General features: G+C 38.9%; 1 protein-coding gene across 3 annotated transcripts in view; it reads left to right on the forward strand.

Moving 5' to 3' along the window:
* The first annotated feature begins 2,899 nt into the window (after nt 1-2,899).
* The window catches only part of LOC144580258 (uncharacterized), a 31,446-nt gene continuing 8,169 nt past the window's right edge, over nt 2,900-26,176 (forward strand). For 2 of the 3 annotated variants that reach the window (XR_013529505.1, XM_078356269.1), the window contains exon 1: nt 2,900-3,654. Coding sequence is in view for 2 of the 3 variants with exons in the window: in XM_078356269.1 (XP_078212395.1) it covers nt 3,081-3,654 (574 nt within the window). In the remaining variant the exon portion in view is untranslated. Of the gene's footprint in view, nt 3,655-4,175; nt 7,476-26,176 lie in introns of those variants that run through there. The other variant, XM_078356268.1, reaches the window with a different exon arrangement.

The raw sequence follows: 26,176 nt of genomic DNA on the forward strand, positions 1-26,176 counted from the left end.
ACGAAACCCCATCTCTACTAAAATATAAACAATTATCCAGGCAGGCGTGGTGGCATGCGCCTGAAGTCCCAGTTACTCAGGAGGCTGAGGCAGGGGAATTGCTTGAACCCAGGAGGTGGATGTTGCAGTGAGCTGAGATTGCGCCACTGCACTCCAGCCTGGGCGAAAGAGTGAGACTCCATCTCAAAAAAAAAAAAAGCTGGAAGAAAAGGCCTGGCGCTGTGGCTCATGCCTGTAATCCCAGCACTTTGGGAGGGCAGGGCAGGTGTATCACCTGAGGTCAGAAGTTCCAGACCAGCCTGGCCAACATGGTGAAAACCCTTTTTTACTAAAAATGCAAAAATTAGCTGGGTAAGGTGACACACGCCCATAGTCCCAGCTACTCAGGGGCCTGAGACAGGAGAATCGCTTGAACCTGGGAGGCAGAGGCTGCAGTGAGCCTAGATCATGCCATTACACTCCAGCCTTGGTGAGGCAGAGTAAGACTCCATTGTAAAAAAAAAAAAAAAGAAAATCAGAGAAACAAACAATATAGTACAGGCCAAGCTCAGTGGCTCATGCCTGTAATCCTATAATCCCAACACTCTGGGAGGCTGAGACAGGCAGATTATGAGGTCAAGAGATCAAGACCATCTGGCTAACACGGTGAAATCCCATCTCTACTAAAAAAAATACAAAAAATTAGCCAGGTGTGGTGGCATGAGCCTGTAGTCCCAGCTACTCAGGAGGCTGAGGCAGAAGAATAGCTTGAACCCAGGCGGTGGAGGTTCCAGTGAGCCGAGATTGAGCCCACTGCACTCCAGCCTGGGTGACAGAGCGAGACTCCATCTCAAAAAAAAAAAAAGAAAGAAACAGAGAAAATATAGTACAGGCATATTAGAATATGTATTGAAAACATAAGGCATTAGTTTAACCGACTTGTGTATGATCTAAAAAGTTGCAGTAATCTTTTTTTAGCGTTCATGCAAAGAGCAAAAATGTATTTGATGACTTGTCACTCTTATCTGATTAAGAAACAAAAGACTAACATATACAGGGTTTCTCCATATTGATCAGGCTGACCTTGAACTCCCAATCTCAGGTGATCTTCTCACCTTGGCCTCTCTAAATGCTGGGATTAACAGGCAGGATCCACCACACCCAGCCTAATTTTTTTTTTTTTTGAGATGAAGTCTCACTCTGTGACCCAGGCTAGAGTGCAGTGGTGCGATCTCGCCTCACTGCAACCTCCCAGTTCAAGCAATTCTCCCACCCAGCTTCCTGAGTAGCTGGGACTACAAGCATATGCCACCATGGCTGGCTAATTTTTTGTATTTTTAGTAGAGATAGGGTTTCTCCATGTTAGTCAGGCTGGTCTCAAACTCCCAACCTCAGGTGATTTGCTCCCCTTGGCCTCCCGAAGTGCTGGGATTACAGGCATGGGCTCTCAGGTTTTTATTATATCAATCTATCTGCTTTATGTATATTTGAAATTTTCAAATTTGAAATATTCAAATGCCCAGCTGTTTTGTATTTTTGTGGAGATGAGGTTTCACCATGTTGGTTAGGATGGTCTCAATCTCCTGACCTCATAATCCGCCCGCCTGGGTCTCCCAAAGTGCTGGATTACGAAGTGCTGGCCTTATCCTCTGTATCTTATACATCTAGTCTGACTGGGGAGTTTAAAACATATGACTTCTCACAGATTCGTTTTTGTTTTTGTTTTTTCTGTAAATACAAGTGTTTTCTTTGAAGCTGCTCTTCTTTTTCTGTCAAATGCTTCTGTTTAATTATATCACTAAAATGAATTTGGGGAAGTGCCTCCATTTTTAACTTATTTTTTAATTGAAACATTGATGAGATAAAAATAAACAACTTAAAAATCATATTGCACAAGAGAACCTTTAAGGAGCCTTACCAATTGAGGTACAGCTATTAAGAGTTCAAAGAAATTACATTATCTAGGTTGCTAGTAATGGAAGTTGAGTTACTTGCTTCACCTAAACAAGGAAGTTGGCATGTCTGCCTAGCAACAGCCGCTAAAACCTTCTGTTGTGGAAGGTTCCCTAGGAGTAAGAAGGGAGGAGGAAGAAAAGCAGGAGGAGCAGATTAATCTGCTTTTCCTAGCAGGGGACAGAGGCCTGGTTTGAGGAGGGAAAGGCTATAAGAGATAGCCTTTAGATTGGCACATGCTAGCCTAAATCCCCCTGTGGCAGCCAGAAATTCACTCCCTGTAGGACTGGGGTTACTACTTAGTAGGCTGAAAAGACGATTACAGATTAAACTCAGGTCAAAGGCAGCACATTCCAATCAATAGAAAGACATCAATAGGTCTTCTAAAAAGAAGCTGAGATCTCAGTAGCAGGAGGGTGTTAATTTAAAAGAATTCTTCTCTGCCAAGAGTGTAGGAAGGTGTTTGATATTTCTTACAAATAATACGAAAACACTATCTGTGATACCGATTCCAGTGTATCAAGTTAAAGGCAGAAGTGCTTCTCTCGGGGTACTGTGAAGTAAACAGCGAAGAAACGACAGAAAAACACAAATCTCTGCTCTCTTGGCCAAGTCCTGAAGCAAAAAACGTGATAGCGCCGAGTAGTGTATTAAATGGTTGTTTAGGGCCTCGCTCTCTCCTCTAGTCCAGATGATTTATTTCGAAAAGTACTGTATGGTGTTAAAATAATTGCATTTCTTCCCCATCTCAAAAGCGAAGGTTTGACTAAAATGATTTGTCTTGAAACTCATTCCTCAAAACCATAACGGCACCTTTTCCACGAGAGACAAGAAACTTTTTAAAGAGTCGCAAGGTTAGATTTCAGGAGCTTTTCTTTGGGTCACATCTTTTCCGGTCGTCCCCAAATAGCTCTTATTGTTTACACAGCCCAGGAGAAACGCTTTGGAGTGGCGTGTCCGGGCCTTTGGGCTGTTTGAGTGCCTTAGGAGGCTGAACTCCGAGAGGGGTGACGAGGACAAAGCTGACGCGATCCAGAACCTGGATACTATGGGAGAAGAAATGGGGTGCGGGACAAGACGTGAAAAAGAAACAGGAGTTGGGGAACAACGGCTGAGAAAGCCCAAAGAGTAAAGTAGTGCGGGATTCGATGGAAACGACAGAAATTCCTCCGATTTACTCTCGCCATCCGGCCACTGGCCCGCTGAGCACACAGTCGCCGGTGCGGGAGGGCAGGCCGGACGGAGGGACCCGCTCCTCGGTTCAGGGCGTAGGACTCCGGGTCGCCGCGGAGAGCGCCGCCGGCACCCCTCCCGGGCGTTGGTGGCCGGTGACTCAGAGGTTCGTCCCCGCGCCCGTCCCGCCCCTCCGCCCGTCCCGCCTCCTAAGGGAGGATCCTCGCTTTCGTCTCCGCCCCAGTCTCCGGGGCGGTCCGGAGCCTGAGGAAGAGGAAGGGGACGAGGACAACGAGCGACTGGGCGGCGGAGGACGAGAAGGAGGAAGAGGAGGCAGACCAACAAGATGGCCCCTGCTGCAGGAGCAGCCTCAGCAGCAGCAGGTGGGAGGCCGGAGGCGGCGCTGGCGGTGGCGGCGGCAGCCGTGGCCCGGCGGCCTGGGACAGAGTCAGAGTCAACGGTGGCAGCGGCGGCGGCGGCGGCTGCCGCGGCGGTGGCGACGACCGCGGGGACTCGGAGCTGAGAGGAGCTGCTGCTCGGACCAGCGCGGTGAGCGAGCGGCGGGCGGCGACTTGGGGAGCGGGGCTGCGGCGGCCGGGGCCTCAGTCGGGAACAATAGGCAGCTGTGGTCGGGAAGGGGTTGTCCTCGCCCGCCCTCTGCTCCTCCGCGGCAGCGGCCGCCCGGCCGGCCCCAGGCTCCGCAGGGCCCCCGCCGGCTGCGCAGGGGCCTGTCAGTGGCCGGCGTCCTTTAGGCCTCAGGCCTCTGCTTGCCGCCGGGAGGGCCTGTCGGGGTAGGTAGGCCGAGGGGAGGGCGAGGGAGGCTGGGATGAGAGGGAGGGGGCCACTGGGCTGCCTGGCTCTTCCGGTACTCACCGGGCCTTGGCCGGGCGGGGAGTGCGCACGGGAACTGCTTTTTGGACCCCTCGTCTGTGGAGGTGGGGGAGGGCGAAGGCGTCTGTAAACAGGCGCCGCCTCTGCCTCCCGGCACCTTAGGACTGCTCCCTCCCTCAGCCCCTGAAGCGCTCCCCTTCCTTGGCCAAGTCGGTTTCACGGTGTCTGTTTCCCCGAAGGCCCTGGAGATCAAGCCTGGCAGTCTTCTCCCTCCCGGCGATGGGGAAATTGTGTGTGCAGGTGTCTTTAAAAAAGAAAAACAAAAACAAAAAACTTAAATGCAACAAAAATATACAAAACGTGGTTATCGATAAATGATGGAGTGGTAAAGGATATTTCTCTCTAAACATCTCTAAGCATCAGTTCTGTAAACATCAGTTATGCCCGCATCCCAGGTGAGAGTGGATTGAAACAAGGGCTCCTTTCCAACAATAATAATACAACTCTTGACATCCATGAAACTGGAAACAAAGCCACTTAGTGGCAACGCGGAGGTAAATTGTAATGTTTAAAGAGAACTTTTATTTCAGCTAGGCGTTTTGAATTACTAACATGCAGGATAAGAAGCAACATTCACCATCATAAAGTGGACCTCAGGAAGCACTTCTAAAGGAGACAGAGGTGGTTCATCTCCAGCCATAGAGCTTCTTGTGTATTGTGTCGTGTTTCAGTAATTTGTCCTGAAATTGTTCAAGACCAGTCTTTTCTCTGAGTAATTTGATTTTGTTTTTGTTTTTTTGTTTGTTTTGTTTTGCGACAGAGTCTTGCTCTGTTGCCCAGGCTGGAGTGCAGTGGCACAGTCTCAGCTCACTGCAGATTCCGCCTCCCGGGTTCAAGCGAGTCTCCTGACTCAGCCTCCCGAATAGCTGGCTATTTTTGTATTTTTAGTAGAGACTGGACCTCGCTATATTGGCCAGGCTGGTCTGGAACTCCTGACCCCAAGTGATCTGCCCACCTCGGCCTCCCAAAGTGCTGGGATTATAAGCCTGAGCCACCTTGCCCGGCCTTAAACTTAATTTTTAAAGGCTTCTCCCACATTTTTTTATAAGTGAGGAAAAAGGTAGATTCAAGTTATTTATATTCTACTTTCTATCTGGGTATGGAGAAATTAATATTAAAATTGCTTGGATGCATCGAAGGGATTGCTTTTTACTGTTTAACATTCAACTGCAAGACCTAAGGGCTGTAGATTGTGTTCTTAAGGAAGACTTTGATGAAAAGATGCCGGTAAATATCTAATTAGAATGAGTCCAAGTCTGTTATAATTAAAAACATTTTCAGGTTACATGAAGTCTAGTAAGCAATATTAGTCTAGTTCCTAGTTCTTCCTCAACAATTGATACTGAATAGACTAGCAATTGAGTAAGCATAGAGGTTATCTTGTTTGGTATTTGAAGTATAGTGAATGAATATCGATATTGACTTTCATTTTATGCATAGCATAAATAATTTGCAGATGTTTTGATCTTTTGAATGATGGAGAACAACTTTCTGTGGTTCCTGATGTTGTGACTTTTTTTGCAAATAAATATTTCAGAAAGGACACCGTTTTTTAGGTGCTCAACTCTGATTTATTCTTCTACACTAAATTTTGTTAGGTCAGTACAGATTCCAAGTAAAGTCTGTGTTACAATGATATTTAAATTTATGTGTGGCTCTAAAACTATTAGAACAATAGTAGTAATTTAATAAGTTGTAAGTTTTCAGTGGTTCATGTGCTCTGTTATGAAAAAAATCTCTCTGTGTTACATCAAGGACAAATTTACCTCATATTTAATATCATTTTCCTGAAAAATATTTTTAAGTGGTAAGGTTTTGTATTCGAAATTGGTTATTGACCCAGCAATTTATGGACTTAGTCTAGGTCCCTATTTCTGTTTAATAGGAAAAAAATTAGGGTATCGATTTTATTTATTTTGTGTCAAAACAGTTTTAAGATGTGATTCCTCAACTGTCCTATCTTCAATGTCAATACTTACTCTGATTACTTCAGTCCAGATTTTCTCAAGTAATAAAAATTTTACTTCTAAGAAGTTTTGGGACCAGAACTTAAGAATTAAAGAATTAGATTTATATTTTCTTGGTAATATTAAAAGTTAATATATGCTTGATTTATTTGAAAAGATTGGAAAGAGTAATTTTGTACAAAATAGAAATTTACAGTTTCTCAGAACATATTTGTTGAATGAATAAAAATATTTCAACTTTGTCATTATGCTGCAGTGTTAGTTTTATTGTCCTCATTTTTTCATATGAAGAATCTGAAGCTAAGAGTAGCTACGCAACCAGCAAAAAGATCACATAATTAATAGGTAGAAGAGCTTGCTCAGACCCAGGTCTTGTGACACAAATTAGATTCTTTGCCACTACCACATGTGTCACAGTTAAACTTTGAAGCATCTTCTGTGTCAACAGATTCCTTTTTTGGCCTGCAAACTATGTTAGCCCTAACATTCTATTATCATTATTTGTATCCTGCCAGATATTTACTTATAAGACCAAAAAAGTATTTATTCATGTGAATCACAAAATAAACACTTATTTTTGTTTTTAGCATATCTGAATACTATAAAATATAAAAACTCATACTGTTTACACAGGACAGATTTATCATACTGCTATAATTGTTTTCATGGCTAATTTGTTATGTAAGCAATTACTAAATTGTGCCTTTGAAATACTTTATAAAATTTTTATAATAACTAAAGATATTCAATGGTGTTAAAGTTGGGTCAGCTAATACTTGAAGTTCTTCATTTATAAATTTTTTTCTTTAAGCCACAGATAATTTAGGATTCTGCGGTATTTTTCATTTCCATATCTTAGGGCTTGAAGTTTGATTGGTCTAATCAGTCTACTATTGTATATATCTTGAAAGTGGTCAGCATCCAACGAAGTGAAGAATAAACTGATAAATGATCCCTGTTTGGTGAACACCTCGGATCAGGATGTTCCTTGGCAGGGCATGCTGACCTGGTTTAGCTTTGGCCCTGTCTGTGCTCAGGGTTCAGGTATTCTTCAGGATTGGGTTCAGTGAGATTTGAATTCTCAGATTGGCCTGTGTCAAAACAGTCACAGTTTTCAGTCAGCCTGTTGTCTAGAACCTTCTCTAAGATTTTTTTCTTTTGTTTAATCCTGGAATCTAGGCCAGATTTGGGCTAGCTTTAGAAGTTATGATAAAAGATTAATTTTGTCAGGCGTTTATACAAACGAGTTTTTCCTACTGCAGAGTTTCTTAAGGTAGATTCCTTCTATTTTTGATGTGTGACTTTTACCAATCTGAAGTAATGTTGCCCTATATCCCCAGGACAGTTAACTTTAGCATATTTATTTCTATCCATTTTTGGTCAGGATTGTGCCTGTTTGCTTCTTATATAATATTCTTGTTTGCCTTTTATTAGTTTAGATACTTCTTATTAGTTTATAATGTTTTCCTGATTGAGGCTTCGGGTAAGAATTTTCCTCAAATTTAAAATCACCCTACCTATTTACAGATGTATGCCAGAGCAATATTCTTTTGACAGTTATCAAGCATTTTAGCAGTGCTGTATGTGTGTATGTATGAATGAATAAGAGTCACTCATGCTCTGTCACCCAGGCTGGAGTGCAGTGGCACTATCATAGTTCACTTCAGCCTCAGCCTCAGCCTCAGCCTCCTGGGTTTAAGTGATGCTCCTACCTTACCTGGGTAATGTTTTTTAATTTTTAATTGTTTTATAGAGATAGCATTTGCTGTGTTGCCCAGGGTAGTCTCAAACTCCTGGGCTCAAGTGATCCTCCCACCTCTGCCTCCCAAAGTGCTGAGATCACAGGCATACAGTGTACCTTCATTGATTATTACTGTGCACATATGGTAATAATTTAACTTACAATTGCATTTTGTGTAAACGATTTCCAGGATAAAACTAGCATTTCAACATGGTAGCAGTTTTTTTTGAAAAAGAAGAAGAAGGAATGAGTTATAAAGGGGATCAGTTTTGTCTACAGGTTAATGTAATTTTTTTATTGAGGTTAAATCACATAACATAAAATTAACCATTTTAAAGTAAACTGTTTAGGTGGCACTTAGTACATTCACAGTGTTGTTCAGCCACCAGCTCAAATTCCAAAACATGTTCAATACCCCAAAAGGAAGCACCATACCCATTAAGTAGTTACTCTCTATTTTCCTCCTCCTTAATCCCCAGCAAATGCCATTCTGTTTTCCGTCTCTGTGGATTTAAATGAAATTAATTTGAGCCAACATCGAGGAACAGTACTATCTACAATTGAAATTGCAGAAAAAACTTTGGGATGTGATTGTTAGGAATAAGAAAATCTCCTAGTTCTTTGCATGCTTCTCTAACTACAGTAGGCATCTGCCAGGGACTCTATGGAAGAAAAGTTGAGAATCATAGAAGTTTTGTTTTGATCACTCCAGAGAGTTTTACTCAAACTCTTAGACTCATTTGTATTTCTTCACTGGGTTGTGAGAACTAAAATTTAATGTTCTTTACAAATGTGAACAACTAATGCTTATTTAGTCTCTTTTCTAGAACTTGTTTGCCTTTTAGTTTTTCTTAATGTATAGAAGAAACTAGGAATATTCACAGAGGATTTATTTATAAGTTACATTGGGAAACAATTTTTAGAATTAGGCTGAAACTCTTTGATCCCTATGAATCTAACTTTACAACTACTTTATTCAGCTAATCTTTGAGAATATTTAGGTTTTGACTTGCCTAACACTCTGCTTTTAATCTCTTGTTGAATAAGTGTTAGAAACCTGGATCTTGGCTCTATACCTGACCACCGTTAAAAACATAAAACACTGTTACAAAGGCAATTGTTTAGTAAGTTTTTTTGGATTGTTTTAATTGGCTGACTGAGGGAGACAAAATTAGTTTTTTCTTTTTCTTTCTAGAATAAAGAGTAATAAACTTGGACTTTGAGAATTACTGCTAAGATTGGGTCTTTGGATATATATCATTATCTTAAATTCAAAATGGTACTTTAAATTGAAATCTTAAAATTTATGAGAAACGAAAGTCATTTTATGTTCTTAGTAAAGATTTGTAATGAGGTTACAGGAGATCTAAGTAGAAAAGAAGAACTTAAAATTTGATACTAACCTCCCCTCAGGGAAAATTTTATTAATATACATAATTATAATTTTGTTATAAGAACATCTTAAGTTAATTCAGTGGCTCAAGCCTGTAATCCCAGCACTTTGGGAGGCCAAGGCAGAAGGATCACTTGAAGCCAGGAGTTCTATACCAGCCTGGGAAATAGAGTGAAACCCCATCTCAAAAAAGCAAACAAAAACAAGAAAACAAAACTGAAAAGGTAGTAAGGAAAAGGATTGTATCAGAATATTTAGAACTCTGCAGTAAAATTTCTGGTTTTCTATGATAGTTTTTTCAGGAAAATATCAACTTTTTGTAAATACGTGTTTCCGTGTTTTTATATATGCCTCAATTTTTTTAGAGTCACATTTAGTGGAAAGCTAATGTACTCAATACATTTAAATTATAAAAATAACTGTTTTGCTTTTTTTTTTTTTTTCTGGAGACAAAGTCTCACTGTTGCCCAGGCTGGAGTACAATGACACTATCTAGGTTCTCATCTTTTATGACTTAAGCATTATAATTTCTCATCTCTGAAAACAGAAATGGTAATATCTTTCTCTAAAAGTTATTTGGAAATGTAAATGATAATATACATTTACATGTCAGTGAAGTACCTGACACCTTTAACAAATGTTATTTTTCTTCTTAAATTCTGTTTAACAAAAATAATTTCAGAAAGATATTCATCTAGAATATTTGATCACATTCTGTAAAATGGTAACATAGAAGCTACATATAAAATCTTAGATAGTTTAGGGTTAACTGTATGTGTACTTTTGGAGTGGTGGTCAGAAATGAAGTAATTCTTCATATACCATTCTCATTTTCTTCTCACATCAGTCTATTTATATGGGCCTGTGCTGTTCAATACTGGCCACTAACTACTTGTGGCTAGGTAAATTTGAGCTTTTTGATCGATTTTATTGTTTTAGAACAATTTTGGATTCACAGAAAAATTGCACAAAAAAATACATTGTTCCCATCTATGCTCTCCCTCACAGTTTTCTTTGTTAATATCTTACATTAGTGTGGTGTGAGGTTATCATTTATGAAGCAGTGTTGATACATTATTAACTAAAGTCCATAGTTCACACTAGGATTCACCCTTTGTGTTGGACAGTTCTATGGGTTTTGCCAAATGCATAACATTATATATATACTATTCTAGAATCATGCAGAATGGTTTCACTGACCTAAAAATGTCTTGTGTTCCACTTAACTCATCTACTTCATCCTCCGAATCCCTGGCTACCACTGATTTTTTTACAATCTTTATAGTTTTACCTTTCCAGAATGTCATGTGGTTGGAATCATTATAGTATATAGTCCTTTCAGACTGGCATCGTTCACTTAACAATATGCATTTAGGTTCCTTCATGAATATCGTCTTGTTTTGTTTAAAATAGAGATTTGTCCTTAACTCCTGGGCTCAGCCAGTGCTCCTGCCTTGGCTTCCCAAAACTTCTGGGATTATAGGCGTGAGCCACCACGACTGGCCCTCTTCATGTCTTTCCATGGCTTGACAGTTTCTTTTTACCGATTAATAGTATTCCATTGTATGGATAAATTTAAATTTTATTTAAAATTTAATTCCTCAGTCTCACCAGCATATTTCAGGGGCTCCATAGTGACCTGTACCTAGTGGTTACCATATTGGAAAGCACTGATATATGATTCCCTCAAGGTTCTGTTCTCCACTCCATAGAGAACTTTCCTGTTTAGAAGATCTCAATTTGTCCTCAGGCCTACATTTTCAATGCATTATCTATTTTGTTTTGTTGTTTGTATTATCAGCAATCTCAACTGCATATTGAAAATCCTTTACTCTCCCAAAGAACCATCCTTTTCAAATGTCATCCATTGTAGTATGGTTTCCTAGGTTTTCTATCACAGCATCATCTTTTTTAGTCTGTTCTCATTTTTATTTTGTTTTTGATCCTTCATTATTAAAAATATTTATTTTATGTGGTGGCATTCTATAATAGTCTGCTCTTATTTGGCCTTAAAATCTTGAGTCATCTTTTAATTTTTATTTTCCTGTAAACCTTTTGAATATTGAGCAGAGGTATGCAGATCTCAGCACTAATAAATGACAGAGTTGGTGTTAGAATCTAGATGTCCTTATTCTGGTTCTTTTTTGGGATCACCACTAGTTGGGGCTACTTTTAGAAGTTATTTTGAAGAGGATATTGGAGACTGATTATGGATATTTGATTTAAAATATCTTTTTTTTTTTTTTTTTTTTGAGATGGAATTTCGCTCTTATTGCCTAGGCTGGAGTACAATGGCATGACCTCAGCTCACCACAACCTCCACCTCCCAGGTTCAAGCCATTCTCCTGCCTCAGCCTCCTGAGTAGCTGGGATTACACGTGCCCACCACCAAGCCCAGCTAATTTTTGTATTTTTAGTAGAGACGGGGTTTCACCATGTTGGTCAGGCTGGTCTCAAACTCCTGACCTCGTGATCCACCCACCTTGGCCTTCCAAACTGCTGGGATTACAGTCATGAGCCACTGCACCTGGCCTTAAAATATCTTTATAAGTCAAATCTATAGAAGCTATAGCTATAGATTTCATAAATGTATTATTTATTCCAATTAGAAACTAAAATGAGGACATTTATCCTAATCACCTAAATAGCTGATTCTCTCGATAGAAAAATATTTTTCCCTTCATATGTTACCTATTTTATTTTTTTGGGACAGAGTCTCACTTTGTTGCCTAGGCTAGAGTACAATAGAGGGATCAGGGCTCACTGCAGCCTTGACTTCCCAGGCTGAAGTGATCCACCCACCTCAGGCCACGCCACCACCTAGTTGCTGGAACTACAGGTCCATGCCGGCACACCCCACTAATTTTTGTGTTTTTTTTGTAGAGACGGGGTCTCGCCATGTTGCCCAGGCTGGTGTCAAACTCCTGGGCTCAAACTATCTGCCTGCCTCAGTCTCCCAAACTGCTGGGATTACAGTTAGGAGCCCCTGTGGCTGGCTATGATCCATTTTAGATAACAAAAACTAATTTTCAATGCTAATATGAATTGGTTGTTAAAGGTGAATAGAATTAAACTGAACATTATTGGCATCCAAAATCCTTTATTGGCCATAGTTTACCTGTGGATTCTATGCAAACTACACTTTGATCTGTAGAACCCAAATTGGTTACTATATGAACTTGTTTCCTTAAACTCATATTTTTTGTTGTTGTTATTGTTTTTGTTTTTGTTTTTTTTTTGAAACAGAGTTTTGCTCTTGTTACCCAGGCTGGAGTGCAATGGAGCGATCTTGGCTCACCGCAACCTCCGCCTCCTGAGTTCAGGCAATTCTCCTGCCTCAGCCTCCTGAGTAGCTGGGATTACAGGCACGCACCACCATGCCCAGCTAATTTTTTGTATTTTTAGTAGAGACGGGATTTCACCATGTTGACCAGGATGGTCTCCATCTCTTGACCTCATGACCCACCCGCCTCAGCCTCCCAAAGTGCTGGGATTACAAGCATGAGCCACCGTGCCCATCTTAAACTCATGTTAAAAATTTTTACAGCTTGGAAAATGGGGGTCCTCATATCAGTCTCTTGATTTTCTTTTGATGTAAGCTGTTTCTCTGTGTTTATTCCTTGGCTAAAAGTAATCATACTGCTTATAGTCTTGATTTGACTTTTCTGTATACTGGTTACACTGGCTTAAAAGTCCATTTTTGTGGAGACATTCTGGTAAAGAGTAGTAGCCTTCCACATTTAAGTACTGTACAAAGAAAACCACCTGGATTTCAGCCTTCATTTTAAAATGCTTTCCCTATAATTACTACTTTTAAAACCCGTATGATATATGTCAATTTTTACGTCAATTACCCCATTCAAAGCAGTTTTTGAATGGTTTTGGTTAAAACTGTCAATCGTCTTTGCTTGAATCTAGCCTCTCATCAAGTTTATTAAAAACTTTAAAAAGTAAATGTAAGCCTGGGCATGGTGGCTCACACCTGTAATCCAAGCACTTTGGAGGCCAAGACGGGCGGATCACCTGAGATCGGGAGTTCAAGACCAGCCTGACCAACAGGTGAAACCCCATCTTTAAAAAAGAAGAAAAAAGAAAAAGTAAATGTAAGATTCTTCATTTAGTTTTTTTTTTTTAATTGAGTTATGGATTCTTTGGATTTATTCATTATCTGAGTCAGTTTTTTCAGAAATGTCTTCTTATTTTGTAGGTCTGTGGTTGATGAAAACCTGTTCATGAGAGCATAAAAGACTCTTCCAATTTATTTCTTCTACCACTATAAAATAGAATTTGATGGATTTTTGAAATAATAAAATACTTAGAATAGAAAATATGATGGTTCAGTTTCTTTAAATATGAATAATTAGAATATCACAAGGCTAGTACAGATAATATTCTTACAAAGGCATCCATAAATAATGAAGTAGTAGCACCTATTCCCCTGATGATTTACATTTATTAATTAATCTATTGTACCCAGAGTTTTTTAAGATGAAAAACTTTAAGTACTTTCTTACCCTCATGAATAATTGCTCCTCAGTGAACATATGCATATTGGAAATTTGAATATCCTTTTCTGTTCAAATGTATCATCCTTTTTAAAAATTTTTGAGTTTTCATAGGAGAACTTGATGTAGGTAAGTGACTGTCAGCTCTGAGGATGGTAGAGGAAGGCAAGAACAATTCTGAGCTCAGAGATCACTTAAAAGGTGACTGTGTGGCCAAGTGTGATGGCTCATAATACCAGCACTTTGGGAGGCGCAGGCAGGAGGATAGCTTGAGTCTAGGAGTTTGCAACCAGCCTGGGCAACACTGTGAGACTCCATCTATTAAAAAAAAATAGCTAGACATGGTGATGCATGCCTGTAGTCTAGCTACTGGGGAGACTGAGGTGGGAGGATTGCTTGAGCCCCTAAGTTCAATTCTGCAGCGAACTCTGATCATGCTACTGCATTCTAGCCTGGGTGACCTTGACTAGAGTGAGATCCACAGTCTCAAAAATTAAAAAAAGAAAAAAAGGTTGCTGTGTGATCTAGGTGATGAGACTGTGTTCTGTATGAGAGCAGGGACTTTATTTCATTCAGGACTATATCCTCAGTTTCTGGAACACTGTGTGGCACTAGTAGATGATCAAAAAGTATTTTTTGAATGAATGACTAAGGGCCTCAATCAAGAAAGTAGAGATTAAATGGAAATTATAGATACGAGGTAATTTATTATCATTTTATTTCTTTTTAATTTTTGTGGGTACACAGTAGGTATGTATATTTTTAGGATTTTTTTTTTTTTTTTTTTGAGATGAAGTCTTGCTCTGACACCAGGCTGGAGTGCAGTGGTGCAATCTTGGCCCACTGCAACCTCCACCTCCCGGTTCAAGTGATTCTTCTGCCTCAGCCCCCAGAGAAGCTGGGACTACAGGCACGTGCCACTGCTCCTAGCTAATTTTTGTATTTTTTTCAGTAGAGATAGGGTTTCACCATTTTGGTCAGGATGGTCTTGATCTCTTCACCTCGTAATCCGCCCACCTTGGCCTCCCAAAGTGCTGGGACTACAGGTGTGAGCTGCTGCTCCCCGCCAGAAGATAATTTTTTTAATGGAAGGAAAAAGTGATGAAATCGGAGATAATTACCAGAAATGTATATTGTCTAGTGGTATCACTAAAGAAAGATTACAGAAGGACACACCAGCTCAAAAAATAGAATAAATTTGGTTGCCATGTGACCAGCATGTTACCTAACATCTCAGTTACTGTGTTCTCGACTCTAAAATTAATAGTGAGGCCAAATAGGATCATTGTGAGGATTAAGCATATGCATGTGATCCATATAAAAGACATCTGGCACATAGAGTATATTCAAAAAGAGTTAAAGATAGAAACAAATATCTCTGTTTGTTTGTTTTTGAGACTGATTCTTGCTCTGTGGCTCAGGCTACAGTGCAGTGGCACAATCTTACAGCAACCTCTGCTTCCCGGTTCAAGGGATTCTCATGTCTCAGCCTCCCAAGTAGCTGGGACTACAGGTGTGTGCCGCCACACCCACCTCATATTTATGTGTTTTTGGTAGAGATGGGTTCACCATGTTGGCCAGGCTAGTCTTGAACTCCTAACCTCAAGTGATCTGCCCTCCTCGGCCTCCCAGGGTGCCAGGATTACAGACACGAACCACCATGCCTTCCCCACTTTTAAGGAGCTAATATTTCAGTACTGATGGGTATACGTTGTAATAAAATAAATGTAAAACATAGATGTTGGATGATGAGAAGTACTGTTGAGAAAAATTAATCAGGAAGAGATGGGAAGCATGCAGTTTAAAATGTGATTGGATAGCAGAGGGCTAGGGAGGGATTGGGATTGGAGCATCTGTTTGAAATAAGGTGATCAGGGAAGGCTTTCCCTGAAGGAATTCATATATTATTGCCTGTAGAGAAATGGGGAGAAGGTTCAGGGTTGGAGTAAGAGTAGAACAAACTATATTCTTTTAAGATAGGAAAACCAAGGTCCCTGTTTTTACCCAAGCATAAATAGATTTATTTATCCACAGTAGTTAGACTTATTTCAACCTTTGATTCCCTCTTCCCTATAAACACAGACACTATACAAACCAAAGTATGAATTTAATCCCTAAAAGATTATAATTACATATTTTGGAGGAAGTGTCTTATATTTGATTGTGATATAGCAGCAGCAAGTCAGTAGGTTCTCTAACAGTTGCAACTACTTGGGAATCAGCAAAACATCTCTCCCTCTCTCGCTTGCTCTTTTTTTTTTTTTTTTTTTAAATTGAGAAAAATCTCACGCTTGCCCAGGCTGGAGTGCAGTGGTGTGATCTTGGCTCACTGCAACGCTGCAACCTCTGCCTCCTGGGTTCAAGCGATTCTCCTGCCTCAGCCTCCCAAGTAGCTGGGATTACAGGTGCCTACCACCATGCCTGGCTCATTTTTGTATTTTTAGAAGAGACAGGGTTTCACCATATTGACCAGGCTGGTCTTGACCTGACCTCAGGTGATCTGCCAGCCTTGGCCTCCCAAAGCACTGGAATTACAGACGTGGGCCACAACACCTAGCCACAACATCCCTTTTTTTTTTCTTTTTCTTTTATCTTTTTTCGATTTGCTAAACATATTTTTCAGTTTTGAACAACATCCCTTTTTATAATTTATTTCCTCTTTCAATCCACTTTATATAAAGATTAAGTAATAATACTGTATAAGCAAGATACATTGTAGCTAAAGGATTCTGTGTTTGGAGTCCATGTAGCAATTCGTTCATTCTTTTAAACTCTTCAAAATGTGATTTTGCTTGGGATGGTAGTGGAGAAATAATTCTAAAATGGAAAATGAATCAGTTCCTCCTCTTCCTTCTCCTCCCCTTCCCCCTTTCTGCTGCTGCTTCTGCTTCCTTCTTACTTCTTTCCCAAGCATTGGTTTTCAAATATCTGCCATGAAAAGTCTCTGTGACATTACTTTCTGGAAATAGTTTGATATATCCTTAAGCCCTGACCAAGAGATTATGGGGAAAATACATTTTGAAAATACTGATATTATCGCTATTATTATTAAATATACTAGGTTTTTAATGCAAATAAAATTTCTAGGTCAGATTGTATAATTAGGTATCTACCTATTGTGAATACATCTAGATGTTTTTAGAATTGGTCAGAACATGATGGCAGCCACATAATGCCACAAGGAAGTCTCAGGCACAGGATTCTTGGGAAAAAAAAATAGAAGCAAGTAATAGGAGCAAGAAGCAAGTATTAAGAAACTATTAGTGTGTCTGCCACATATGCTGCGTGATGCATACACTGCTGTGTTTTCTTGAGTAAAGAGGAGATTTTTGTTGTATGCTTTTTGTTATTGACACCATTTTTGTTCCTTCCAGTTCAACATGAGAAATCTGCTATATTCAAAATCTACAAGTCATCACTGCTCCAAAAATAAGTTCATAAAGGGTGGCTTCCTAACTGTGATAATTTTAACTGGAGTGCTTTGTAACAATTTAAAATGTAGTAAATACTGGGGGAAAAATCTAATGAAAATAATGTTGTGTGGGCCAGACACAGTGGCTCACACCTGTCATCCTACTGATCTGGGAGGCTGAGGTAGGAGAATCACTTGAGGCCAGGAGTTTGAGACCAGCCCGGGAAATACAGTCCATGTCTACAAATATTTTTAAAAAGTAGCCAGGCAGGGTGGCGAATACTTGTAGTCCCAGCTCCTCAGGAGGCTGAGGTGGGAGGGTCATTTGAATCCAGGAGTTCAAGGCTGCAGTGAGCCATGACCATGCCACTACACTCCAGCCTGGGTGATAAAGCAAGACCCTGACTCAAATAATAACAACAACAGCAACAACACTGTGTGAAAGAAGCCAAGTACAAAAGAATGCATACTGATGATATCATTATATAAAATTCTAAACCAGGCAGAACTAACACATTATGTTAGGAATTAGGATAGTAGTGATATTTCGGGAAGAATAAAGGAGTAATGATTGGGAAGGATGACGAGGGAGCCTTTTGAGATGCTGATAATGTGTGTCTTCAGTATGCAGGTATGTTCTCTTCGTGGTAATTCACTGAACTAAACACTCTTGATCTGTATCATGTGTTATAGTTCATCTTAAAATATCAGTAAAGTATCTTAAGATATGTGATTCATTTTGTTTTAGTTCCCTTCTCATTTCTCAGTAAAATATTTTAATAAAATATTCAAAGCAAAGTTATCCTTGTGGTTCTTCAAAAGAAATACAGTAGTTGCTGCTACAACCTCATTTTTTTTCTTTTTAATGAACAAGTAGGTTTAAACAGTTCCAGAGTTCCTATTTAAAACTATCATGCTCAGATTAAATCTAAAATGGGCATCATTTATTATATGTATTTAATTAGGGCTGACTAATAAAATAATTACTAAAAAGTACAATAAAAGGTACAAATGCTAAAAGTTGGAAGGCATGGTGTTATAGTGGAAAAAATATAAGCTTTGGAGTCAAATAGATGTGGGTTCAAATTATGACTAAATCACTAAGTTAGCTGAGTAACTGAGTTTTCTTTCCTTCCTTCCTCACTAAAGTAGAGGTAATAATATCTATGTCAGAAGGTTGTTGGAAAGATTAAATGAGGTGCTGATTGGCAGCCAAATGCCCTTCTCTTTCTCCTACGTTTTGGGATAGAGAAAATATTTGGGGAATATATGAAGATAGTTGTAGCTAGGGAAAAAGTATACCTTGCTGAAGATGACTAACCTTAGCTAATGATGGTAAAGAACGGTCTTTATTTTGAGACGAAGTTTTGCTCTTGTTGCCCAAGCTGCAATGCCATGGCATGATCTCAGCTCACTACAACCTTCGCCTCCTGGGTTCAAGCGATTCTCCTGCCTCAGCCTCGCAAGTAGCAGGGATTACAGGTGCCCACCACCAAATCTGGCTAACTTATTGTATTTTTAGTAGAGATGGGGTTTTGTCATGTTGGCCAGGCTGGTCTTGAATTCCTGACAGGTGATCTACCCACCTTAGCCTCCCAAAGTGCTGAGATTACTGGGATGAGCCACCACCTCCCCAGTCTTTAGATTGTCACTGGTAAGGACTGACAACATCTAACTTGGAAACACATGAAATGTTATCAGTATTAGGAGTTAATAATGCCGCTTTGGCACATTGACATGGAGGACTGCGCGTGGATCACAATTTAAGTATGTTGAGCTGGATTATGAGAAATTTTAGAAAGTTTTAAATTAAGCACAAATGGTATATATTTTTAAGTTAAAAGGGGTTCATTGCCCGTATTATGCTTTGAAAATGTATCGTTTTGTTTTTCTGTTGCTGATAATTTATGATGAAGGATCGAGAAGCTAAATTTAGGCATGTTGTGTTTGTGAAGGTACATCAGTATCTTAGTAATTTTTAGAGCTTAAAAAAGATAAATACGCTCTATTAGAAAGGTTATAATTCAATTGAGAGAACCTTTCAATTCCTATGTCACTATTACATATTTTATCAAAAGACTATGATGAAATTTATATAGGTAAAACTATCTTAATTATGTAATCAGGTATCTATTATTAACAAACCACTCTAAAATTTAGCTGCTTAAAACAACAACCATTTTATTTGCTTACAATTATGTGAGTCAGCAATTTGGACTGAGTTTAGTTTGGTAGTTCTGCTGGTCTCCCCTGAGGCCACTTTTGTAGCTACAATCATCTGACAGCTCAAATTGGGACTGGTTTTAGGGATCTGAGTTAACAGGTCTTTGTTTCATGTACTCTTGTCCTCAGGCAAGCTAGTTCAAGCTTCCTGTAAGGTCTCTTGAGACCTAGGCTCTGAAACTCTCCCAGCATTACTTCTGTTGCATGAGACTGTTGAAAGTAAGTCAGGGCCACCCAGGTTGAAGAATGGGGGAAATAGACCCCATGTCACTATTTTCTCTGTGGTTTTTAATACTTAGGAAGCTGTCCTGTATATGTTAGCAAATCTATCAAGCTGCAGTATTCATGTGTTCTTTCATAGAAAGTCAACTGGCTCCTGTCCCCTCCCCGCCCACACCGCTCCAATAAAAAGGCTTTTGGGTTAGTGGGAAACTGCTAGGGAAAAAACCTAGAGCCTTTGCATTTTACTCTGAATGGTAAGATCCTAGGTTTCTTCTCTGGCAGCTTACCATTAGCCCAGTATACTTTTTTCTTCTCTTTTTTTGGGGGGGCGGGGGGGCAGGAGCCAAGTCACCTTCTATTAGAGAATACATAAATACTCCAGCTTGATAGATTTGCTAACCTTATATAGGATGTCTTCCTGTATATTAAAACCATAGAGAAAATAGGGCCAGGCACGGTGGCTCATGCCTGTAACTTCAACAATTCTGGAGGCCGAGATGGGAGAACACTTGACCCCAGGAGTTTGAGACTAGCCTGGGCAACATTGTGAGATACCATTTCCACTAGAAATTGTTAAAAAATTAACCAGGTGTGTTGGTGTACAAATATAGTCCTGGCTACTTGGGAGGCTGAGGTAAGAGGATCACTTAAACCCAGAAGGTTGAGGCTTGAGGCTATAATGAGCCGTGATTGTGCTGTTGACTCCAGTCTGGATGACAGAGTGAGACGCTGTCTCAAAAAATAATAATAACAAGGAAGATAGAAAAAAAAACCAAAATATTCTCTGATTTTCAGGAACTTAGCAGTCTAGTTATTATAGCCTAGCTTTGCTGTATTAGAGATGTTTGTTACCAGGGATACCAATTAAGAAATTGTCACAGTGATCCAGGTCAGAGATGTTGGTGTTGGGAATGGATGAGAAGGATTTAAGAAACATTGCCTTAAACTAAGGTATTGGAAGGTGTTGGAAATGGATGAGAAGGATATAAGAAACATTATCTTAAACTAAAGTATTGGATTGGAAATGGATGAGAAGGATTTAAGAAACATTACCTTAAACTAAGGTATTGGAAGGTATTGGAAATGGATGAGAAGGTTTTAAGAAACATTAAAGAAATAATATGTACATGGTGATTGATAGGTAGGGGGGTGAGAAAAGAGAGTAGTCTAGGATGATTGCCCCCCCCCCTTTTTTTTTTTTTTTTTGAGATGGGAGTCTTGCTCTTGTTGCCCAGGCTAGAATGCAGCGGCGCAATCTTTGGCTTGCTGCAACCTCAACCTCCTGTGTTCAAGTGATTCTCCTGCCTCAGCCTTCCAAGTAGCTGGGATTACAGGCACCTACCACTACGTCCTGCTAATTTTTGTATTTTTAGTAGAGACAGGTTTTCACCACGTTGGCCAGGCTTGTCTCAAACTCCTGACCTCAGGTGTTCTGTGCATCTCAACCTCCCAAAGTGTTGGGATTACAGGCATGAGCCACTGCGCCAGGCAATTCTCCATGCTTTTATCACATGTAATTGGTATGTTACTCAGTCATTGACAAAGAAAACAAAAGGTTTGGTGGGAGGAGATCATTTTGGACATGTTAAGTTTGAGGTCCTGGTGGAGCATGGATGACTAGTAGTCAACTGGTTATATGGCTCTGGCACCCAGCAGAGAAGTCTGAACTTGACAGAGAGGTTTGGACATCAGCAGGATCTAGTTGGTAGTTGAAAACATAAAAACAGATGGAATTACTCAGGGAAACTTTCTAGGGAAGATAATTGAGGAAGGAATTCTAAGGACCACCAATATTCCAAGGATGAGTAGAGAAGAAGCCCTCCACAGAGACTGGCAAGGAGTGGTCTGCCAATTAGTGGACAGTATGTTATATAGAAGCCAGAAAAGGGCAGCATTTTTAGGGTTACCTGTTTAATATTATTAAATGCTATATAGAAAGAAGTAAAATAAGAATTGCAATATGACTCTTGAATTTCATAAGGTTCTTAATGTGCTTAAGAGTTATATCAAAATAGTGGTGGATGGAAACAGGGACAAGAATTGAATGACCCTTTTTTAGATAAGATGAGTTGGAGACAAACTTCTTTCAGCTCCTGGACAAAGATTTAAGCATGCCAGTGGAGAAAGAACTAGTAATGAAGGATAAGTTGAAGAAACAGAATATTAGTGCCACCCTCTAAAATGTCTTAACTTCATCATATTCCTTAGGATTCTATAGGATGGTATTTAACAACCTGAAGCATGTGTTTATTAAACACAGGTTAAATTTTCTTTTTATTGTGATTATTTTCCCCTGTATTCCAAATTATTATTTGCCAGTCACATTTGCATGTCTCACAATAACTTATGGAGACAAAAAGAGTAAACTTCCTTTATAAAAATGAATCATTATAACAGCAAGAGGACTGATTTCAAAAGATGACCTAGAAAACTGTTTAGTCTTGTTAAAATATTTGGCCTCATCTTCAAAATTTATTCATGAATCTTTTGTCTTGGGACTGAAATATCTTTATGATTTAGAAAAGAAGCTTGATTAAGAAGGAAACATCAACTTTCATTTGCCCCTGAAACTGAAAAAAACCAGTTTCAGAAATTTATGTTTAATTTAAAAGCAGTTAAGATAATGAATAAACTTTTTAAAAATTTTTTTGGGGTAATGAGTAAACTAAAATGCTCAATGTATATACCAAAAATACTCCTGACCTTGGTAATCAGTTTTTATTATATCCTAATGTTTGTACTAACACTAAATTGGAGATTATATATTTATTTACTTGACAGTTTAGTATATGTAATATTCAACAGAATGTTAATGCAAAAACTGAAAAAATTAAAACATTTTGCTTTTTTGTTTAATCAATAAGTTTTCCTTGCTACTACCTTTAAGGATGATGCTTTTGGCCAGGTGCGGTGGCTCACGCCTACATAATCCCTGCACTTTGGGAGAATGAGGCTGATCACTTAAGGCTAGGAGTTTGAGACCTGGCCAGCCTGGTGAAACCCCGTCTCTACTAAAAATACAAAAATTAACCGGGCATAGTGGTGCACACCTGTAATCCCAGCTACTCGGGAGGCTGAGGCAGGAGAATTACCTGAACCCAGGAGGCGGAGATTGCAGTGAGCCAAGATCTCGCCATTGCACTCCAGCCTGGGTAAGGAGCGAAACTCTGTCTCAAAAAAATAAATAAATAAATGAAATGAAATGAAAAAAGTAAAGACTGTCTCTTACTTTCTCAGGCACTCTCTTTCAAACTCAGGTCAGGCGGCTTCTCCATCAATGATTTTGTTCTTTCCTTACTACTAAATCTAGCATTAGGTTGGAAATAGAAATTTTTCTTTTTGCCTCTGAATGCTGAAAAAAATAGCAACCCGAATTAACCCCTGGAACTTTCCTTCAACCTTTCTTTAACAAGTTCTATTTTTCAAGCTATTTTTCCCTCTAACTCAGAAGCCCTTCTCTTTATGCCTGTCCCAAGTACTTATCCATTTGTATTAACATAATCACATTAAATTATTTATATCCAGGATGTTGTGTATATATAGGGTTACAATTCAGTCCATACATTTTGGGAAGGGATACCTTTATAATCAAAACTGGCTCTTTCTTCACAAGATATTATTGCTAGAAAAACCTTGAGCCTTCTCAAGTTTTAGACTATTTCCACTGTAAATGAGTTGATGCTCTGCTGAGAGTTAAAAAATTAAGCGTTATAATAGGCCTTTGTTAGTTTTCTTCTTTGTGTTTTTATTTCCTGCTTCATTTTTCAAGATAGTGAAACATTTTCTGTTCTCCGATGTGGCCCTACATGCTGGTTACTGTGAAAATGTTCCGAGAAATGAAAAATTAAGGTCAAGAATAATGAGTTAAAAATCTCATCTCATGGGGCAAGGTGGGAAAAGAACCAAGATTTTCATCTTACAGACAGTGTGGTTTTGTTTGATAAGACATTTTTCATAGGCCGGCTTATGCTTCAAATATGTAAGACATGGTGTTAATCCCAGCTAAACAGTTTATTTATTTGAGGCAGTTTACTTATTAATGCCACCAAACCTTGAGGTATCATCTGTAAAATGGGCATAATAATGCCTCAGAGGAGTGACTGGCTCAGAGTAGATACTGGAATTTTAATCTCCATTTTTCTCTCTCTAAATCAGGAACATATAAAATGAACCTATAATGGAGGAGATGGTAATAAATAAATATGTGATACATTTAAATGAAATTTTTTCAGCTATATAATTTAGCTATTTAATAGGGCTATTGCTGTGCTCATAGAACAAATTTGAATAGTTTCTGTATTTCTAAAGTATTACTTAAAAATTTAAAACTGACTATTAAAAAGCCTTTAATGAATATTTTAATAGCTTTATTGAAGTATAATTTACATACCATAAAACTTACTTATTTTAAATACACAAATGATTTTTAGTGAATTTACAGAGTTGTGCAACCATTGCTACAATTCAATTTTAAGACATTTCCATCACTCTCAAGAGCTCCCGTGCAATAATTACTATGAACTTTTATTCATGAGGTGACACAAATTATAGAGTTTAAAAGAACCAGCTTGGGAGTTTGGTGTGAGTTTGAGTCTTAGTCCTGCCACTTGCTAGCTTTGTGACTTGGGTACTTTGGGTTCCTTATCTTTAAAATGGGGATAACTATACTACAGTGTTACTGTGAACATTTAATTAATGAGATACTGTATATAGAGCACTGAAAGTATAATGATGTCCTAGTTTTTGCTTCACAAATATGGTTACTGGTGGTAGTTCACATTGTGGATATTTGAGAGAAACATCTGAAAACACATAGCACAGTGACTGACACGTGATTGTTGTTCAGAAAACCAAGCTGTTTTACATCTTTCCAGATGCATCTTGTCACACAATTGTGTCTGTAGTAGCTCATTGGCAATGTTTTAATCATAATTTAACACCAAGGCTCACAACATGTAGTTATTCGTTATTTTGCAGAGGCATACATTTGAATTTAACAGCTAAGGGAGCTGTAAGACTTGGCATTTGGTATATACAAACTAGTCACTTAGCTGGTGGACCCAGGCAGTAGTCTTATTGTTTAGGAGTCATTAAAATGTTTTCTTTCTTCTTTCTTTCTCTCTTTTTTTTTTTGAGAGATGGGGTCTCACTCTGTTGTCCAGGCTAGAGTACAGTGGTATAGTCATAGCTCACTGAAGCCTTGAACTTCTGGGATCAAGTGTACCTCTCACCTCAGTCTCCTGAGTAGCTGAGACTACAAGTACATGCCACCACACTCTGCTCATTTTTAAATTTTGCCTATAGAGACAAGGTCTTGCTTTGTGGGCCAGGTTGATCTTGAACTCCTGGGGTCTCCAATGATCCTCCTACCTCAGCCTCCCAGAAGTGCTGAGATTGCAGGTGTGAGCCAGAGCACCCAGCTGAAATACTTTTTTTACTTGAATAAGATATTTATTTCTTTGTTAAGCAAAAAAAGCTGAGTAGTCAAATGGTAATATTAGTGATAAAATATAGAGATTTAAGAAAGTGGTGGTTCTTAACCAGAATTTAGACATTGGGATAAATTAATAGTGAATTGTTAAATGTCACATTCTGTACTGTAGCTTCAGTCAATGCCATGAAGAAGGCATATAACCACATAACACAGTTTTCTCAGTGTTTTCTATGAGCACTCTTCAGTGGTGTAAAAATGTGTATGTATAATTGGGGAGAATATATGGTATTTTTGAACTTAGGTCTTAGGTCAGACCCTTGAACTGATTGCAGTTTAATTATCATGTATATTCTGTATTATCAGTTAACAACAGTAAAATCTCTAATTGTCATTTTTGTAGGAAAGGGGAGGCCTTATTTAAACTGATGGGGAAACTAATCATTGCTTTCATAACTGAATGGCAGTGTCACTCTTTTGGATCTTTTTGGAAATAAAGAGGGCACATCATTTGTCTTCTGTTTCAATTAGGAAGGTTCCAGTAGAAATACTCCTAATGAACTAGATTGGGCCTGCCCCCCAACAATTTATCTGCAGGCCTTGAATGCATGTGCTTTGACTATTTTAACAGCTTTACTGAAGTATAATTTACATACCATACTATTCACTTATTTTAAATGCAAAAGTGATTTAATAGAATTATTTACAGCTGTTTTTGTCTTGTGGGTTTTTTTAGTTTGCTGACATACCTTGTTCTGAGGAAGTTCAAAAAAATCTGGATGTTAGTATATTAATAATTTTCTTTCATATGTTTCCTTTTGACTGAAAGAATGCTTATTCACTAAATCATGTCTTCTGTGGTTTAGATACATGTTGTGTTTGAAGAGTATATAAACTATCTTTGAGAAGCATGGAGAATGTTTAGAAGAATAAGTTTAGAGAAAGATTTAAAGAATGAGGAAATGGAAATTCTTCTTAGATCTACTATCTATAATTAACTGACACTTCGAGTTCCTAAAAAAAATCTTTGCTTTGTGATTTTGTAAGTCCTGAAATAGGGTCATCTAAGAGTGACTTTCTGTTATTAATCATCAAATTTCCCAGGCAAAGTCAAGCTTTAAGAATATTATTTTCCCCTTGGTCTCTCAAACCTGTCTTTATGGTCAAAATAATGCTTTTTTTTTTTTTTTTTTGAAACAGAGTTTTACTCTTGTTGCCTGGGCTGGAGTGCAGTGGCTTGATCTCGGCTCACCACAGTCTCCACCTCCCGAGTTCAAGTAATTCTC

The sequence above is a fragment of the Callithrix jacchus genome, chromosome 18, assembly GCF_049354715.1.
Source record: "Callithrix jacchus isolate 240 chromosome 18, calJac240_pri, whole genome shotgun sequence".
In the NCBI taxonomy this organism is placed as follows: domain Eukaryota; kingdom Metazoa; phylum Chordata; class Mammalia; order Primates; family Cebidae; genus Callithrix; species Callithrix jacchus.